Source organism: Saccostrea cucullata, unplaced genomic scaffold (assembly GCF_032062105.1).
Source record: "Saccostrea cucullata isolate Sc308-1 unplaced genomic scaffold, CSIRO_AGI_Scuc_v1 ctg4993, whole genome shotgun sequence".
NCBI lineage: Eukaryota > Metazoa > Mollusca > Bivalvia > Ostreida > Ostreidae > Saccostrea > Saccostrea cuccullata.
In genome coordinates, this window is record NW_026939786.1 from 59,657 (window position 1) to 81,074 (window position 21,418).

Below are 21,418 nucleotides of genomic sequence, written 5' to 3' on the forward strand. Positions count from 1 at the left end.
TAAAAACTCTCGCTGACGTAGAATTTAAATACCTTGGGGAAACCAAAACAGATCATGGAGTGCTATACATGTATTACGAATGATTATCGATCGTTACCTCGAGGTTTCTTTGCGTAGGAAAATTGCATTGGCAGAAATAAATTGTGAAAGATATTCAACTTTAAATTTTCTAAAGCCTTTGCAAGGCAGAAGTATTAAAAGTGCGTTGAATTACGATACCGTGTTGTTTCACCGACGGGCTACGGAAAAAGTTTGATTTACGAGGTGCTGCCCAAAATATTTGATACAAAGATTGTAATTGTTTCACCACTGAAATTCCATCATAGAGGAACAATCCGCAAAATAAGGAGACAGGGTTGTAACAATAGATGGAATATTAATAGTGCAAAAAAAAAAACGACGGCATCCTAACATCCATGCAGTCATGTCTTAAACTTATTAAAACACGGTCACTAATATTTCCACATACAAGACAAGTATTCCTTTTTCTCAAATTTTTGTTTCACAGGAGTGTTAAACATTTCATTCTAGGCCTACCATGTACAAGTCATTTCACTTCGCTGAATTTATTCTAAATTTTCAGGCGTAATGTAACAGATCAGCAAGCCCCTATCACATTACGTGGCATACATTAATTGGATAAAGAGAACTGCAACAACTCTGCAAACTACTTTTGTTTATTAGAATTGACATATTTAATTACCGCAGGAAACATAAATCGGTTTAAAGCTCACCCACTGAGTCAGCAGATCGCTTTATTGTGTGATTCTTTCCCATGCTGTATCGTAGAGCAGCGGCGATAGATGGCGCGTCACTCAAGCCAGGAATCCCTGGCTTTAATGGCGGTGATCACCTGTCTTTTCCTGCGTACGGTAAAGACAGGCAATACCAGTCTAGTGAGCCTGCGTCGTAAAAATTAAAAAAAGAAAACATTCATGCAGATTGCAGTATTGAGTTAGAACATGTTGAAGTAAAAATGTCCAGCGAATCAAACTCTGGTGCGGATAGTTCAAATGCACCAAGTTCAAACGAATCAACATTTCCTAAGTACACTTCAGAGTGGGATAACCGTTTTGTTGACAAACTAGGAGTTCGACTTATAGACATGATAGAGGAAGACATATTTCAAATTATTTTAGGTGAATGGCGTTTGGTTTGTTTGACCGAGGACGAAGAACAAGAAGTTGAGAACTCTGTTATGGCTTGTGATTTGCAGTTAAATTATTCATCTTTGGAGGACGTGCCTGTTGAATATATTTATGAAAGTAGCTGGATACTGAGCCCCGGGCAGGTGGAACAGATTAGACGTTTTCCATTGCTTAAAAAGTAAGTGCATGTCGCACACATCTAGCGATTTTTTTTATACTTATTGGGAAAGGGTTCGGCACCGGTTCATTTTGGGGAAAATGACATCGAGGTAGAGCAAAGGGTTTTCTGTCGTTTAAACAATCCAACCTTATAACCTATTACTCAGTGTTTTGAAGAATAAACAACAAGTATTTTTTTTTACATATCAAAATGTCCCTTGTTTAAGAATTATCATGCTTTCAAGTTGTCAAAACATATGACACTAACGTTTTTTACAAAAAAGTTCCCGCCATATTTCGACATCTCTACTTTCGATTTAACCGGAAGTGAAACAATTAGTCAACTTGTACAATGTTTCATATATGAAAAGAAAAACGATGTTTAGAGAAATAATAATATATACATTTTTGAAGAGAAAGTAATTTCAGAGTGCAAGGGCAGCATGCATTTATTTTGACCCAAGAACCAGTCTTATACCTGAGGCCACAAGGCCGAATGCAAACATCAGAGGTGGGATCAGGTGCCATGGAGGAGTGAGCATCCCCTGCCGACCGGTCACACCCACTGTGTGCTCGTTGTCATGATTAGGAAATAACGGAAAAAATCTGTCGTCAATTCAGTGTATAAATAATGGACTAACAATTGGTACATGAAAAACGTCAGTCAGCATTTGACTCATTGATAAATTGTATTTGCTGACAAGGTCATTGTATCGACAATAGAATTTACAAAATAATGACTTTAAACGAGACTGTTGATATTCTTGTTTCATCAACTTGCTTGTCAATAATTTACCTCGTTTAAGAAATTGTTCATACGTAGAGCACACTCTTGCGTATCGAATCAACTGAGATAAATGTACTCCGTATGCAGGTGATGAAGGAAGGTATATTGCTATATACATTGTATACATTGTATCTTTTGCTGGCTTCCATACCATTGAATGTAAATGAGATTTGTAGCTAATCCCTCCCCCCAGTGGCAGTGTGACATAAGAGGTCCAATATCTCTTCCAAAGGTCAATTATCTAAGACTGCAGTCAAACATCCATTTTTAGCTCTACTGGTCAGAGACCAGAAGAGCTTATGCGATAGTAATGCGTCCGTCGTCCGTCCGTCTGTCTGTCTGTCTGTCTGTCCGTCTGTAAACAATTTTTCAAAATGCTACTCCTCCTACAGTTTTGGCCTGATTTCAATATAACTTGGCACACAAGTAGACTACACTAAGATACATAATTCTGTGTATCGGTTTTTGATTTCGATGAACGATGTTGCCGTGGTTACTAAAAATAGAAATTTTTGTGAAATTCTTTCAAAATGCTACTCCTCCTACAGTTTTAGTCTGATTTCAATATAACTTGGCACACAAGTAGACTACACTAAGATACATAATTCTGTATATTGGTTTTTGATTTCGATGAACGGTGTTGTTGTGGTTACTAAAAATAGAAATTTCTATGAAATTCTTTCAAAATGCTACTCCTCCTACAGTTTTGGTCTGATTTCAATATAACTTGGCAAACAAGTAGTCTACACTAAGATACATAATTCTGTGTATCAGTTTTTGATTTTGATGAACGGTTTTGCCGTGGTTACTAAAAATAGAAATTTTTGTGAAATTCTTTCAAAATGCTACTCCTCCTACAGTTTTGGTCTGATTTCAATACATTTTGTATAACTTGGCACACAAGTAGTCTACACTAGGATACATAATTCTGTTTATCGGTTTTTGATTTCGATGAACAGTGTTCCCGTGGTTACTAAAAATAGAAATTTCTATGAAATTCTTTCAAAATGCTACTCCTCCTACAGTTTTGGTCTGATTTAAATATTACTTGGCAAACAAGTAGTCTACACTAAGATACATAATTTTGTATATCGGTTTTTGATTTCGACGAACGGTGTTGTTGTGGTTCCTAAAAATAGAAATTTCTGTGAAATTCTTTCAAAATGCTTCTCTTACTACAGTTTTGGTCTGATTTCATTGTAACTTGGCACACAAGTAAACTACACTAAGAAACATAATTCTGTGTATTGGTTTTTGATTTCAATGAACGGTGTTGCTGTTGTTACTAAAAATAGAAATTTCTGTGAAATTCTTAAAAAATGCTACTCCTCCTACAGTTTTGGTCTGATTTCTTTATAACTTGGCACACAAGTAGACTACACTAAGGTACATAATTCTGTGTATCAGTTTTTCACTTCAATGAATGGTGTTGCCATGGTTACTAAAAATAGAAATTTCTGTTAAATACTCTCAAAATGCTACTCCAAATACAGTTTTAGTCTGATTATAATATAATGTGGCATGCAAGTAGACTACACTAAGAACATAAAGAGACTTAATCAAGGATCATTATTATATTTATTGCTGTTGAAAAGTTTCAATTTCCAACTGCTTCAGTACTTTTCTCTTCCTTTGCTATAAGTACAAACCAGTAGTCTAAGAGCTTCAGTCTCGACAGAGACTTCTGGTTCAACTTGTTTTATGACGGTTCAGTAAAACATTAGAAATTAAAATTATTGTTAGACGTTAGACTTATTTTGTATAGATTTAAATAAGAACTAAATCTTAAACAATGTTAAAGGTATATACAAAATCACTATTCAGCAGAGTCTAAGTACCTGACATGTATAGAATAGCTACACATATATTATCCTAATGTATATATTTTCCCATTCTTTCTGATTACAGGAGACAACTCTATTTCTTTTATTAAAAACCACATGTGTTGGGCTTAATTCTCATGATTCTTGTCAGGAAACTGAGATTGATCAGTGCTCAAAATATTGATGAAATATCAAAATTAATGATAAATTATGCCATTAGTAAAACAAAAGTTATAAGCAAAGAGGAGTTTGAAATTGAATATGTCACATAAATAAGTATAAGGAAAGGGAAACTGTAAATTAATATGCTAGTTACTTTTTTTTTTAATAGTTTATGGTGAATAATTTTTAGCAGTATTGGGAATGTCCCTTGCCATGGCATGCTGGCAGGATACAATGACTTTCTAATCAGCAATTTAAAATTGGACATGCAAATTTTGATCAGCATTAGAAAATAATTTACTTATCATCTGAATGACTTAATTATCTAAGGATTTTTTGAAAAAAAAATTGGCAAAAAAAAATTTATAAGCTATTGTATTAATTTTCTGAATTAACCATTACCCCTTTGTCTTTATCACTACTCTGGGGAGACACATTTCATTCTCACTGTTAACTTACCTTCCAAGAAATATGATGGTAAATTGATCTGTAATTTCTTTAAAGAGTGTCATTTATGACATTTCAATTTTTCAGCATGTCAAAACATTTGTACGCTTAGTAATGACTGTGGTTCACAATTGGTTTCATTCTGTTTTAATTTTTTTTTTTCTTTGCAGGTTTCTTGTGAAACTAGACGACTTCAATTTCATACTGGCAGAAATAATTGTTGGAAGTAATTCAAAATCAGCAATATATGGAGGCAGATATGAGACATTATTTGACAAGGTACTGCAACTCTTTGGATTATACACTCTGTGAGTATATATAATATAATTTTTATAATTAAACATGTACAGGTGAAAATCTTTTTTAGGCCACCTGAGTCTCTCAAGTGATCCAATGCAATTTTTTTTTCTCAAGAACAACAAAGCTGGAATTGGTCATATAAATTTATGAGTCTCAGAAAGCATCCTTAGATAGTGTAGATTGAAATTTGTTCAAATCATGATCCCCTTGGGTAGGGTGGGACCACAATGCACGATCAAAGTTTAACATAGGAGTATATATGACAAATCTACAAAAATCTTCTTCTCAAGAACAGCAAACCCATAGTTGTTCATTTTATATGGAAGCATCCTCATAAAATGCAGATTCAATTTTGGTCAAATCATGACCCCGGGGGCAGGTGGGTCCATAAAAAACTCAAACTTGTAGGAAAAGAGGTCATAGTCAAGAAAAAGTTGAGCTTCCTTGAAATTAGTACATGTAGTAAGGCCAAGAAAAGTCTTTATTTCCTGCTACCACCAGCCTGAAAAAACAATAGGGTAGGTAGGAAGGAAAATTATTTTATTTTTGTATTATATTTTATTTTTTCCAATGGTATTTTTAGGTCACCTGAGTAAACTCAGGTGACCTATTGCTATCCGTTTTTGTCCGTCGTCGTGCGCCGTGTGTTAATATGAAAACATTTTCAGCTTCTTCTCTACAACCGCTCAACCAATTTCAAACAACTTTGACACAAAGCATCTTTGGGTGAAGGGGAATAAAAAATGTGAATTTCATGGTCCCTGCCCCCCAGGGCCTGAGGGGTGGGGCCAAAACTACTAAAATTAGTGCAATCTTTAAAAATCTTCTTCTTTACTCCTGGACATCAAAGAGTCAAACTGTTTGCATGATTGTAATTAGCAATGAGTCCTCTACCAGAATTGTGAAATTCATGGCCCTTGGGTCAGGGGTTCTAGTGCTAGGGCGGGGTTAAATTAGTAGGTAGTGAAAATGCATTATTTCTTTGAAAATCTTCTTCTCTGCTCCTGGGTATTAAATAAACCAACTACCGTAATTTCGGGAATATAGGTCGATGGGGTATACAGGTCGAAAGGCTCATTTTCAGCCTTAAATTTTGAAAAATCCTAAGATAGGTCGAACTTACTATATAGGACGAGGCTTTGTTTCCCGTTTTCTTAAGATTTTAACGCAGATACAACGTATCAGAACAGATAAACCCCTAAAATTATCGGGGTTATTCCGTGACATGTACATAATTATGATGAGCAAGAGTGCCTCTACCAAAATTGTGAATTTTATGGCCCCAGGGTCAGGGGTTCTGGTGTTAGGGCGGGGCTCTATTGATTATATAGTGAAAATACATGAATTCTTTGAAAATCTTCTTCTCTGCTCCTGGGTATTAAATAAACTAACTAAGTACATAGTTATGATGAGCAAGAGTGCCTCTACCAAAATTGTGAATTTTATGGCCCCAGGGTCAGGGGTTCTGGTGTTAGGGCGGGGCTCTATTGATTATATAGTGAAAATACATGAATTCTTTGAAAATCTTCTTCTCTGCTCCTGGGTATTAAATAAACTAACTAAGTACATAGTTATGATGAACAAGAGTGCCTCTACCAAAATTGTTAATTTTATGACCCCAGGGTCAGGGGTTTTAGGGTGGGGCTCTAATGATTATATAGTGAAATGTATGAATTCTTTGAACATCTTATCCTTTGCTCCTGGTTAATATACTAATGGTCTAATTGTATATTATAGGCCAGGATTTATTTTATTTTCAGTTTTACAAACCCTCCACTCAAGGTTTTGAATTTTCAGAAAAAAATAAAAACAATTTTTTTCTTTCCGATGTCAAATTTGAGTCGGGATCGAGATTTCAAGTTTACAAACTCGCACTTCCGGTTTTAAGATGAAACGGCGGGTAAATAAAGCTAATCTGAGAAGAAGCTTGGTTTGGTGTAAAATTCATCGATACTAGTGCCATTCAAAACGTTTCACCCGTTCAAAGGACAAATAAAATGCTGGTGAGATAATTATGTATTCGTTTCAAAAGTATCTGTCTGTAAATTATTTTCCTCCCCAAGGTTTTAAACTGCCCATGGTATCTTTTGCATATTGCCAGCGACATTGTTTAGGTCTCTGTTATAGCTTAAACAGTCTAAGCATCATTCTTCAGAAAAGGGTTGCTTATGCGTCAGATGTAATGAATAAAACTATGGGAGAAGTTAAGTCCATTTGAGGAAGAATTTTAGGCATCAAGCAGGGGCGGATCCAGCAATTTTTGAAAGGGGGGGTTCCAGGGTTGTGTCCTTCTAACACCCCCCCCCCCCCCCCCCCCTTACACACTCGCAAGCAAAGATTCACACACACGTATGGACAGATCTATATAAGGTTGTGGTAAATAATATCTTTGTTTTACGTCCCTTTTTTAGGTCACCTGAGTAAACTCAGGTGACCTATTGCTATCCGTTTTCGTCTGTCGTCGTGCGTCGTGCGTTAACATTTGAACATTTTCAGCTTCTTCTCTGCAACCACTGAACCAATTTCAACCAAATTTGGCACAAAGCATCTATGGGTGAAGGGGAACAAAAATTGTGAATTTCATGATCCCTACCCCCCTGGGGCCTGAGGGGTGGGGCCAAAACCACTAAAATTAATGCAATCTTCAAAAATCTTCTTCTTTACTCCTGGACATCAAGCAGTCAAACTGTGTGGATGATTGTAATCAGCAATGAGTCCTCTACCAAAATTGTGAAATTCATGGCCCTGGGGTCAGGGGTTCTAGTGCTAGGGCGGGGCTAAATAAGTAGGTAGTGAAAATGCATTATTTCTTTGAAAATCTTCTTCTCTGCTCCTGGGTATTAAATAAACCAACTAAGTACATAGTTATGATGAGCAAGAGTGCCTCTACCAAAATTGTGAATTTTATGAACCCAGGGTCAGGTGTTCTGGTGTTAGGGCGGGGCTCTATTGGTTATATAGTGAAAATACATGAAATCTTTGAAAATCTTCTTCTCTGCTCCTGGGTATTAAATAAACTAACTAAGTACATAGTTATGATGAGCAAGAGTGCCTCTACCAAAATTGTGAATTTTATGGCCCCAGGGTCAGGGGTTCTTGTTTTAGGGTGGGGCTCTAATGATTATATAGTGAAATGCATGAATTCTTTGAACATCTTATCCTTTGCTCCTGGTTAATATGCTAATGATCTAATTACATATTGAAGGCCAGGATTTATTCTATATTCAGTTTTACAAACCCTCCGCTCAAGATTTTGAATTTTCAGAGAAAAAAATAAAAAAAAATTTCTTTCCGATGTCAAATTTGAGTCGGGATCGAGATATCAAATTTACGAACTCGCACTTCCGGTTTTCTGAAACAGCGGGTAAATAAAGCTAGATCTAGATAGCTTGGTTTAGTGTAAAATTCATCGATAAGAGTACCATTCAAAACGTTTCCCCCGTTCAAAGGACAAATAAAATGCTGACGACTTTGTTGCACAATGACATGCTGGTGAGATAATTATGTATTCGTTTCAAAAGTAACTGTAATTTTTTTTTCCCTCCCCCATGTTTTAAACTGCCCGTGGTAGCTATTGCATATTGCCAGGGACATTGTTTAGGTCTCTGTTATAGCTTACAGTCTAAGCATCATTCTTCAGAAAAGGGTTGCTTATGCATCAGATATAATGAATAAAACTATGGGAGAAGTGAAGTCCATTTGAGGAAGAAATAACCCGAAGAAATAAAAAAAAAATCAACTATTAAAAGGCAAGAATATACAAATATATACAGGCATGTAGTATCATTTGTATCAGCCAGAAAAATTATTTTACACTTAATTGAAAAAATGTTGACTCTACTTCCCAATACTCCCTGTCTGTTTTATGATAGGAATTATAATTTTAGGCATCAAGTAAATTTTAGAACAATGTCTACACATTCACCTAACACATATTAAAAAATGAAGATATATTGAAAGACTTTTAAAGAATTGATTTTTTAAAATGTACTTTAATCAACATCACAAAATTTATATAACTGGCCCAAACTGGCAGATGATGAAATAAGCAATTAAATGTTCTACTTTCCTATTTGTAAGCATTATGTGTCCAGTGGTAAGGAGCCTATTAGGAAAGCATAAAAAAGAATGTAGAAATGTTAATAATTGATTTATCAAAAAAAAAAAAAATTTTATTTCCTTCTCCTTCGGAACATTTTTATTCTCATGTTCATAACTAAACCTAAACATAATCAAAGTACTCAGAAGTACAGAGAGCCGGGCTCATTTACAGAGTAGAATGGATTTCTTACATGAATCACTTTTATATTCTGATGAAAAAAATATTTTAAAACTATCAATATAAATGATAAGACACTGACAGTAAGTTTTGCAATCCTAATACCACGGTCCGATTTTGTCAGAATCAGAATTAATCTGGTACCGCAGCTGAATGTAAACAAACAGACCAGTCTGTTTCCCTCTCCTCCTTTACCTCGTATGTGTAGAGAACTACGGTAACACTGATTATCAAAAATCCTTACGCTAATGAACTATGTTCTTTGACTTATGAAGTTTTCAAAGTCATTACTACTAATGTTTATTTTATATAGATAAAACTTCATTTTATTTTTGTTGCTTTATTTAGCGTTTGTATTATCTCAAAAGCAGTTGAGAGTAAGAACTATATTTTTGCACGTAACTTTAAAATGGCGACTATGGGGTCAACATCCTGCCTTGAACAGGATCACATAAGCCAGTAATTGCTCTTTGAGAAATAAGCCCGGCTAAAAACTAATGCTGGCTTGATAATGAAGAAAGGGGCCTCTTTCAAAATAGATAATTTCAAGGCTGCTGGGTCAGGGGTACCAGGGGGGTACTTTGACTAAAAATAAATTAATGCTTTGAAATCTGCCCTTTGATAAGCAATGGTGCCTCTTTCAAAATTTGTGAATTTCATGGCTTTTGGCTTAAAACACGAACCAAATACAATCGCTGGAAAGTTGTTACATGATACTCAGGTGACCTATAAGGCCCGTGGGCCTCTTGTTCTTTGGAAGCAAAGAAACACATTTCAAAAAAAAAAAACTACTGAAGCCTTAAAATTGAATGGATTTGTAGCATTTCCGAAGAGTACAAAGAATTTTCTTTTAGAAATTGAAAAAAACCCAAACTTTCTGGGGTGGGTGGGGGTTTGGTTTAATAGTTCCCACAAAAGATATTATCAAAAACGGTACATATATACCCAACACAGCCAAAGATCGCGGGAATCTAATATCAAATTAAACCTCGCATGATACATATTATATACATGTATAAGATATATAAAAATAAGTAGAATATTTTCTACCATTCTCTCATAAAAAAGGAATCGTGAAGATAAATGGAAGAAAGTTACTAAATGTGTGAAAATCTCTCTAGTTCAATAGATAGATGCGTTAGACGTACAAATATGTATTCTTGGAAAACGTTCCATCTCTCTCTCTCTCTCTCTCTCTCTCTCTCTCTCTCTCTCTCTCTCAACTTGGCAAAAAATAAAGGGGGGGTTCCAACCCCCGGAACCCCCCCTCTGGATCCGCCAATGTCAAGTAAATTTTAGAACAATGTCTACACATTCACCTAACACAGATTAAAAAAATGAAGACATATTGAAAGACTTTTAAAGAATTGATTTATTAAAATATATATTTTGACCAACATCACAAAATTTATATAACTTGCCCAAACTGGCAGATGATGAAATAAGCAATTAAATGTTCTACTTTCCTATTTGTAAGCATTATTTGTAAGCATTATGTGTCCAGTGGTAAGGAGCCTATTAGAATAGCATAATAAAAGAATGTAGAAATGTTAATAATTGATTCATTTATCAAAAAAAAAATTAATTTCCTTCTCCTTCAGGACTTTTTTATTCTCATGTTCATAACTAAACCTAAACAAAAAAATGCTGGCCTTATAATGAAGAAAGGGGCCTCTTTTAAAATAGATAATTTCAGGGCCGCTGGGTCAGGGGTACCAGGGGGGGTACTTTGACTAAAAATAGATTAATGCTTTGAAATCTGCCCTTTGATAAACAATGGTGCCTCTTCAATATTTGTGAATTTCATGGCTTTTGGATTAAAACACGAACCAAATACAATCACTGGAAAGTTGTTACATGATACTCAGGTGACCTATAAGGCCCGTGGGCCTCTTGTTGGGATATGTACTACTACAAAACCAAAGTAAGCATGTCATGGCTAGGTCAATATTATATTTTAACATTGTTTAAAATAAAATTCCATGTATTTTGATGCACAACTCACGTGGAATTTTATGAAAGTCCAAATTTTAAACATATATTTCATGAAATACAATTTGAATACGTTTATTTTCTTTCACTTTTGGAACATAAAATCCTGCAATTTCTATTTTTTTCCCTAAAACCTTAAAAAAACCTTAGGGTCGGGTGCAAAATATAGGGTAGGTCGGGTAGCACGAAACAAGACTAATTTGTTTTGGCCTAAGTACAGTATAAATTCAACTTTGTTCAAATCATCCCCCTTTTTCCCTTTAAGGGGTACTTTGGGAATACTTATGCTTTGAAACTTTTTAATACTTTTGAAGTAGCTTATTTTTCCTTTATTCCTTGCCACAGTGTCCAGGTGAGCAATGTGTAGAGCTGGGTATTGCGGCTGAAAAATCGTATTGCGATATATTGCAATATTATATTTTGTATTGCAATATATCACAATATAAAATTTTTAATAAATTTTGCTTTTCATCAATGTTAAATGAAAACACAAACTCAAATTACATGTATTGTCGAGTAGATATATTGCAACTGCCTGATCGCATTGTGTGAACGCAAGTGGCAAGCGAAGTTTTTTTGTGGCACAACTTTAAGAATCAAGTTGTAATATTCAGATTCTGCTTTAACATGAAGGGTTTTCATGTAACAGTTGTTGTCTTTTCGTCTCTGACAGACATGTATCTGGTTTCCGATCAAACTTCACGTTGCTTGCCACCATATTTTACCTTGAGAAGGGGAAATCACTGTTTTTGTAACAATTAATAGCATATCGAACCCGAACCGGTATTCACAAAAAAATACCGTGATACGTATTGTGAAGAACGAAATCGGGATACACCGGTTAACCGGTAATATCGCACAGCACTAGCAATGTGATCCCTGGGCATTTGGATAGCTCGCCTGAGCCAAAGGCTTTGATGTGTACTAGCTAATGGATGATTTATTGTTTATAAGTAGCTTATAAAACAAGAGCTCCTATTATTTTTTTTCTGTGAGGGCTATGTGCCTCTTGTATTTTGAGTGTATTTGTGAGCAGTAGAATAGCAGTATATACCTTTAATCTTACTTTGTGTGTAATGACTCAAGTCCTGTCTCTTATTTTCAGGAACCACTCATTTATAAGTCCTGAAAAAGCTTTGATTCGGGGGAGAAGTATGTCTTCAAGAGCTGACTTAATGGTTTGTTCCCAAGCGAGACAAAAATTTAAGAGGAAAGTTGTTTTTATTTGTAAGGTATGATTGATATGATATATGCACATAAAAAATGTGAGTAAGTTTAACATGCATATAAAATTCTACAGAGATGAGTGTAAACCAATTACATGTACATAATGTTATGTTTTGAAAGCAGCTTTTAATAGTACATGTACAAAATTGTGTCATTAAAAAGTGTTTGAAAATGAAGGAATTATCAGATGGTTAGAAAACATTGATATTAATTCATAATAATTTATTTTAATCAAATCTTATAACTTGATATCGTTTTTCAACCAACCGAACTTGACCGACCAATGTCACTTCAAAATTTAGCCAGTTTGTCAAAGCAAGTGTCTTGAACTATATGTAACATATAACCATTTCAATTTTTTTTATTAAGAAAATTAGAAGGTTTGTAAATGAGTATGCTGAATATATGTTATAATAATTTTAGGAAAACTGTCAAACCTCAGAATAATTCAATTCAATTCAATTCTTTATTGGCACTAAAGCACATGATTGTTCATATACAGGAATGTGTTGTTAGCCATATATTACAAAATATTAAACTGTTGTAAGCTTGTTTCTAATATCAAAACAGTCTCTGATAATAAAATAAATTAAGAAATATTATTTTGCCCTTCCAATTACTCTATAATTACAGAAAACTGTAATACGAGTATTACAATTAATTTGTAGCATTACGAAAAACCGTGTCAAATATATGCAAAACGGAAGGGCATGTTTGCCCTTCTTACATTCTCCAGAATGTGTTATCTACACATATCTCTCCTGGGATTTTGGTAAAAATGATTAAAGATCTCTGTTCTCATATATTCTTTCAATTTATAATTGTAAAAGCAATGTAAACACAATGTATTAGCAATAGTATTGATGTTTTATTAGATTGTACCTTAGTTTCATTCATTAAAAAATTAATGAGAATTTTTTTTTGAGTGTAAATGGTTATAAACAAATTTTAAACAACTCTTAGGACTTAGACTCATCAAATATTATTAATTTGGCAATTCCTCTGAAAAACCCAGTGGGGGTATTTTTGCCTTTTGGAAAGTTCAAGTTTTCTATATGAACAAACTGCATTATTAAACCCCCTGCCTTGAGTGACTATAATATTTAGAGCCCAGAATGTAGTCAGTTATCAGTGTTGACTCTTGGCATACAAAGAAATGGCAGAATTCTATTCATTGCAAAATTCGTAATACTGCCATGATTAATCAATAATTGACTGTATTTTTATACCCCCCGCAAATGAAGTTACCTTGACCCAAAGTCTTTTTGGGGAAGTTCAATGTGGAAGAAAAATTTCATAATTCAAGTCAGGTCCATATCTTTCTTATGGATAAACTTGGTAGGGTTCTCATTTCACTGAAAGATTGCCGATGACCCAAGGATGTGTCATGACCTTGACCCAAGGTTATTTGGGGAAGTTCAAGGTCACTGGAATAAATATTTCATAATTCGTGTTTGATACATACATGTATCTTTATTAGGTCACCTGAGTGTGACCTGAGTAAACTCAGGTGACCTATTGCTATCACTTTTCGTCCGTCGTCGTGCGTTAACATTTGAACATTTTCAGCTTCTTCTCTGAAACCACTGAACCAATTTCAACCAAATTTGGCATATAGCATCTATGGGTGAAGGGAAACAAAAATTGTGAATTTCATGGGCCCTGCCCCCCTGGGGCCTGGGGGGTGGGGCAAAAACCACTAAAATTAGTGCAATCTTTAAAAATCTTCTTCTTTACTCCTGAACATCAAGCAGTCAAACTGTTTGCATGATTGTAATCAGCATTGAGTCCTCTACCAAAATTGTGAAATTCATGGCCCCGGGGTCAGGGGTTCTGGTGTTAGGGTGGGGCTCTATAGATTATATAGTGAAATTTCATGAATTCTTTGAAAATCTTCTTCTCTGCTCCTGGGTATTAAATAAACTAACTAAGTGCATAGTTATGATGAGCAAGAGTGCCTCTACCAAAATTGTGAATTTTATGGCCCCAGGGTCAGGGGTTCTGGTGTTAGGGTGGGGCTCTATAGATTATATAGTGAAAATACATAAATTCTTTGAAAATCTTCTTCTCTGCTCCTGGGTATTAAATTAACTAACTAAGTGCATAATTATGATGAGCAAGAGTGCCTCTACCAAAATTGTGAATTTTATGGCCCCAGGGTCAGGGGTTCTGGTGTTAGGGTGGGGCTCTATAGATTATATAGTGAAATTTCATGAATTCTTTGAAAATCTTCTTCTCTCCTCCTGGGTATTAAATAAACTAACTAAGTGCATAGTTATGATGAGCAAGAGTGCCTCTACCAAAATTGTGAATTTTATGGCCCCAGGGCCAGGGGTTCTGGTGTAAGGGGGGGGGGGGGGGGGGCTCTATAGATTACATAGTGAAAATACTTGAATTCTTTGAAAATCTTCTTCTCTGCTCCTGGGTAATAAATAAACTAAATAAGTGCATAGTTATGATGAGCAAGAGTGTCTCTACCAAAATTGTGAATTCTATGGCCCCAGGGTCAGGGGTTCTGGTGTAAGGGGGGGGGGGCTCTATAGATTATATAGTGAAAATACATGAATTCTTTGAAAATCTTCTCTGCTCCTGGGTATTAAATAAACTAAATAAGTGCATAGTTATGATGAGCAAGAGTGCCTCTACCAAAATTGTTAATTTTATGGCCCCAGGATCAGGGGTTCTTGTGTAAGGGGGGGGGGGGGGCTCTATAGATTATATAGTGAAAATACTTGAATTCTTTGAAAATCTTCTTCTCTGCTCCTGGGTATTGAATTAACTAACTAAGTGCTTTGTTATGATGAGCAAAAGTGCTTCTACCAAAATTGTGAATTCGATGGCCCCAGGGTCAGGGGTTCTGGTGTAGGGGGGGGGGGGCTCTATAGATTATATAGTGAAAATGCATTATTTCTTTGAAAATCTTCTTCTCTGCATCTGGGTATTAAATAAACTAAATAAGTGCATAGTTATGATGAGCAAGAGTGCCTCTTCCAAAATTGTGAATTTTATGGCCCCAGGGTCAGGGATTCTAGTGATAGGGTGGGGCTTTATTGATTATACAATGAAAATACACTAAATCTTTGAAAGTTTTCTTCTCTGCTCCTTGGTATTAAGCAGATGAACTACCTATGTAGTTATGATGAGTAAGGGTCCTAATCTTCCAGAATTGTGAATTTCAAGGCCCCAGGGTCAAGGGTACCATAAAGGAGGGAGGGGGGCTGTACTTAAATACTGAAACTGGATGAATTGTTTGAAATCTGCTCCTTGGTATTTATCAAATATTTTTGAAAAGCAAGGGTGCCTTTTCAAAAATTGTGCAATGTGTGGATCTAGGCCTAAGGGCCAGGGGTTCATGTGTGATTGGGGCATTACTGATCATGCTGAATATTACTGATTACTTGAAATGCAGTTTTTGTTCCCCTACCCTGCCTATGGGTATTAAGTAAACAAACTAAGCAACTGCTAAGTGTATTGTTATGATGATCAATGGTGCCTTTTTCAAAATTGTGAATGCCATAGCATCTGGATTAAAACATGAATCAAATTCAATCACTGGAAAGTTATTGCATAATGCTCAGGTGACCTATAAGGCCCATGGGCCTCTTGTTATGGAAAAACTTACTTCTGAAAAACCCAGCGGGGGGTATTTTGTCCCGTTTGGACAGTTCTAGTTAGACCATATGTACGTATATTGTATACCCATGTTTGTGTGAGTTTATCTGATAATTAATTTATATTCAGGTGAAAAAAGACTTGAGGCATGAAGAGCCTGATTCCTCCCCTCCAAGGAAAAAACTAAGAACGGCCACACAAGATCAGGAACAACAGGAATGTGGTTTTATTGGAGATCACGATCTGTTGACCCAGCACATAGGAGAACTTTTTGTTTACCTGGATAGCTCTTTGAGCAGGCAGGGGACACTTGGCTTCACTATTGAAAAGACATGGGTAATTTTTTTCAAACTTAAATATAATTTGAGAATACAATTACTATTTGCTCTGCAATAAAATTTAAAACTTAAAGATATAATGATTGGGGCAAATCGGAACAATTTCTGAGTTATGCCCCTTTGACTCAATAAAATGCCGATAAATTTTTAGTTTCTGTTCACTCTCACTGAAATGGATGCACATATTGAATTGAAATTTGATACATGTATACATATTCAAAATAAGAAATGGTCAAGTCCTGAGTCTGCTACAATGGAACAATTTTTATGTCACTCTTCACAGGGTTAACAGAGATTTTTGGAAAATTATAATGAGGCCACACCAATTAAAATGTTTTGTACGTCGGACCCTCGTGCTCCTATTTAAACAAAACTTACGAAAATAATATAAATTTAAATTTCCCGCACCAAGGGGACTCTGCTTTTTCTGTTTTATTTCCGCTCTATTCATTGTATTTTTTTCTGCTAAATCTGAAAATCAGAAAAAAATATAATTGTCTGCTCAAATTTTTTTCAAGATTCGCCTATAAATTTTGCCTACAAAAAGTAATAATATTATTATTTAACCGCTCGCCCGCTCGCACTTTTTTTTCATCAAATGTCGGACCAACAAGAAATTAAATTGGTGTGGCCTGAGTGACATTTCCTCAGTTTGGGAAAAATCATTTAAAGTGAGAATGCTAAAAAATACATAAAACAATCAATCATAAGTAACAATTACAGTTTTTGTTTGATTTATTTTTAAATATAATAATTTAAATGCATAAAATAATCAATACAAAGATATCCATTTAAACTTATAATATAGTAAACTGTCTTCTTTAGATGATCAAGTTAACAGTCTTTACTGTTTGTCTTTTTTTCCTAAGTTTAGTAACCAGATAGTGATTTATGTTTCCTTTCAGACTTTAGCCTGACTGCGGCTGCAGGGAAGGGGGTTAAGAACCAACAACATTCATTGAAAGACTTAAAACTTTATTAAGGGGACAAACAGGGGCCCTTTTATCTGTGTATTCAAAAAATTTGGAGGGGTTTGCTTATTAGATATTTATGTTTTTAGATCTTTTATTTATTTACTGTCTTCAGTTGTACTTCTGCTGTTGGTTAATCCCCCCCCCCCAACATACACATACACACACTCTCTAACCCCTTTATGACAATGTTAGTGACAAAATTCACTTCACTAGCTATAGATTATTATATTTCTTTTATTATTTAGGTACGAGTTACATACCTTGATGTGACAAAGTCTGGTTGGAGTAAAATTAAAAACACCCCTGGTAACAGAGCTGGATCTGTGCAATACGAAGAAGGGGAGCAACCTCGATTTTTCTACAGTAAACGTTACAATTTCTTAAACAGAGAAGATCGCAAGGTCTTGTTCAAAGCACTCTTGCTCATAAGGACTATGCTGGAGAGACGAGACGCTCATTGACCATCGACATGAAAACATGAAACACTAAACTGCTTATATCAGTGAAGTTGCTATTGGAAGGGAGTGCGATTTTGCAACAAAAAAAAAACACCCAAATTCTTATTACTCTATTTGAAAATAATTGTTACTTGAAAAATGTTTTGTTTCCTATGAAAAATAGGTACAGTTAAAACTTGTAAAAATCATGTTGTTTAATATTCTTTTTAGCTCACCTGAGCCGAAGGCTCAAGTGAGCTTTTCTGATCACATTTTGTCCGTTGTCCGTCTGTCTGTCAGTCTGTCCGTCTGTAAACTTTTCACATTTTTGACTTGTTCTCAAGACCACTGGGCCAATTTTGACCAAACTTAGTACAAAGCATCCTTGGGTGAAGGGGAATTTAAATTGTTAAAATGAAGGGACATATCCCCTCGCAAGTGGAGATAATCAAGAAAAGACAAAAATAGGGTTGGGCATTAAAAAATCTTCTCAAGAACCACTGGGCCACTAAAGCTGAAACTTATGTGGAAGCATCCTGGGGTAGTGTAGATTCTGATTTGTTCAATTCATGACCCCTGGGGTAGGGCGGGGCCACAATGGGGAATCAATGTTTTACAGAGAAATATATAGGAAAAATCTTTGAAAATTTTCTTCTCAAGAACCACTGGGCCAGAAAAGCTGAAACTTATGTGGAAGCATCCTGGGGTAGTGTAGATTCTAAATTGTTAAAATCATGACCCCCCGGAGGTTGGGCGGGGCCACAATAGGGAATTCCAAGTTTTACATAGAAAAATATAGAACAAATCTTTAAAAATCTTCTTCTCAAGAACCACTAGACCAGGAAAGCTGAAACTTATGTGGAAGCATCCTGGGGTAGTATAAAGATATTAAATTGTTAAAATCATGACCCCGGGGGTAGGGCAGGGCCACAATAGGGAATATGAGTTTTACATAGAAATATATAGAACATATCTTTAAAAATCTTCTTCTCAAGAACCACTGGGCCAGGAAAACTGAAACTTATATGGAAGCATCCTTGGGTAGTGTAGATATTAAATTGTTAAAATCATGACCCCCAGGGTTTGGACAGGGCCACAATAGGGAATCCAAGTTTTACATAGAAATATATAGAACAAATCTTTAAAAATCTTCTTCTCAAGAACCACTGGGCCAGGAATGCTGAAACTTATGTGGAAGCATCCTTGGGTAGTGTAGATATCAAATTGTTAAAATCATGACCCCCAGGGGTAGGGCGGGGCCACAACATGGAATATAAGTTTTACATAGATATATTTAGGAAAAATATTTTAAGAATCTTCCTATCAAAAACCACTGGACCAGGAAAGCTGAAACTTATGTGGAAGCATCCTTGGGTAGTGTAGACTCTAAAGTATTAAAATCATGAAAGGGGAGGTGGTGGGGGGGATGATAGGTATTGCTAGAGGGGAAGTCTGGTAAAGAACTTCATCACCCAAGTTACTCAGGTGAGCGATGTGGCCCATGGGCCTCTTGTTTAGCTCACTTTAAGTTTTCTGATCATCCATTATCTATCCATCCATCTGTCTAGCTGTCAGTTCATCTGAAAACTTTTAACATTTTTTACCTTTTTCTCAAGAATCACTCGGCCAATTTCAGCAAAACTTTGTACAAAACACACAAAATGGGTAAAGGGAAGTTTAAAGGATGATTGCACTTAAGGAAACTTAGAAATTGCGACAGAATTAATTTTTAAAATGGGCATTTTTCTTTTATTGGTAGAAATGGTCAATGTCTTTACTGCAACTTTGTGTAATAACGTTAATTAAAAGTTCGTATCAACGAAGTTCGAAGCTGTTTTTATAGGGAGGGGTCATCGTATATTTTGGAATCTCCATAGGATAATGAGTATGCCCACCTTTTTACAGGCTTAATACATAGTCAGCGCATGTTTGTCTATTGTTCTCCTTTTTATGGTAGTTGTATAATTATATATATTACCTCATATTAAAAGGAGATCAATAGACAAACATGCACTCATGGTTAAAAAGAGAAAAAACTGTTTCTTCGTGTGTTAAGTTTCTCTATAGTAAACAGGCCATTTTGACCACGTTGTTACCTGTTGAATATTATAATGAACCACGTGATTTCTATACCCAGGTAACTCTGTGAATACTAAAATTCCATCACGTGACGTGTCAGGAAACACGCATTCTGCTGGGCGATAGTGATTGTCCATATCTGTTTCAATCGATTCCCATCGAGCCACGGGCTATTCTTTTTTCTCTTAGATATCTATAAGATTTTTCTTATATTTATCTCAAAAGCGTTTAATTTTACTATCTTTATATATTTTGGAGTGCATTATATGTCCTTACATGCTCGTAGTCTATAAGAAAAAACGAGATTTATCTATTATGTTTTGAACCATTGCTTAACATGAACATCCTAAGTAAGTTCCAGTAAATAAAATTGAAATCATACCATCATCAGCACGCTAATTTAAGGGGAAAAGCAATCACAAAAGAAACTAAAAAAACATAAGTAATTGTGATGTTTTTCTTTCTTTTTTAATAAAAGGGAAAAAAAGTCAGTTTTTTGCTGTTAGCTTGACTCGATCCCGGACCTGAATATTATTGATTCTCAGCATAACCGACTGAGCTAGTCGGCACTTAAATTCGAACACGCGAATGGTATTGTTGACATCATCCATTGGTATTGATTATCAATGAGAATGGCTTTCTACCGATCGATGTTATATACTTTATTTGAAAACTTTAAAAATAATAGTAACAAACATATGATGACAAGAGAGAGAGAGAGGGAGAGAGAGAATGCACCAAATATAAATACAGTAACTTTTCTAATTTTAGACCACTCAATACAACATAAGCTCCACCTCTTATGCATATTCATAAATCTTATCTTCAATCAAGGGCAGATAAGTCGAATTTCCAGATATTTGCAGAGAGTTGGGGTTAGAAAACAACGATTTATTTTATTGCAACGCAGATTATGACCTTAAGGACATTGCATTTAATTTGGAAATAGATCAAACTTGGAAATAAACGTGATAACAGAGATTGAAAAAGACCCAAAAACCGGCGTTAAGTGCAGTCATCCATTTAACTAGAGTGTTTCAAGGAACTTGTGTCACCTGCTTTATCTGCTATACAGCATGGCAAAAGAAATTCAGGTGAGCATTGTGGCCAGGGACGTAGCAACGGGGGGGCCTGCCCCCCCCCCACTTTTTTCCCCAACATTACCTTTACTATAGTAAATGTTCATTGAAAGGTTGGTTGGCCCCCCACTTAATACCATAGTATAGAGATAACAAGGAATGTAAGGAAAAAATTGGAAGTGATAGTAAGTTGGCTTCGAAAAGTTGGCCCTTACCCCCCCCCCAATCACCCTCAGGTAGTGTAGATTCAAGTTTGTTCAAATCATGACCCCCGGGGCAAGGGTGGGGCCAAAATGGCTGATCCTAGTTTTACATAGGAATATATGAGAAAAATCTTTAAAAATCTTCTACTGAACCACATGGCCAGGAAAGATGAAACTCATGTGCAATCATCCTTAGGAATGTGTAGATTCAAGTTTGTTCAAATCATGACCCCCGGGACAAGGGTGGGGCCAAAATTGCCGACCCTAGTTTTACATAGGAATATATTAGAAAAATCTTCTACGGAACCACATGGCCAGGAAAGATGAAACTCATGTGCAATCATCCTTAGGTAGTGTAGATTCAAGTTTGTT

General features: G+C 35.5%; 1 protein-coding gene across 1 annotated transcript; it reads left to right on the forward strand.

Moving 5' to 3' along the window:
* Positions 1-907: 907 nt before the first annotated feature.
* On the forward strand, positions 908-17,894 carry LOC134253986 (uncharacterized). The gene is made up of 5 exons (XM_062736562.1): positions 908-1,326; positions 4,697-4,834; positions 12,203-12,329; positions 16,066-16,272; positions 17,494-17,894. The coding sequence occupies exons 1-5, from the start codon at positions 977-979 to the stop codon at positions 17,707-17,709; spliced, it is 1,038 nt and encodes a 345-aa protein (XP_062592546.1). The 5' UTR covers positions 908-976; the 3' UTR covers positions 17,710-17,894.
* Positions 17,895-21,418: the final 3,524 nt, after the last annotated feature.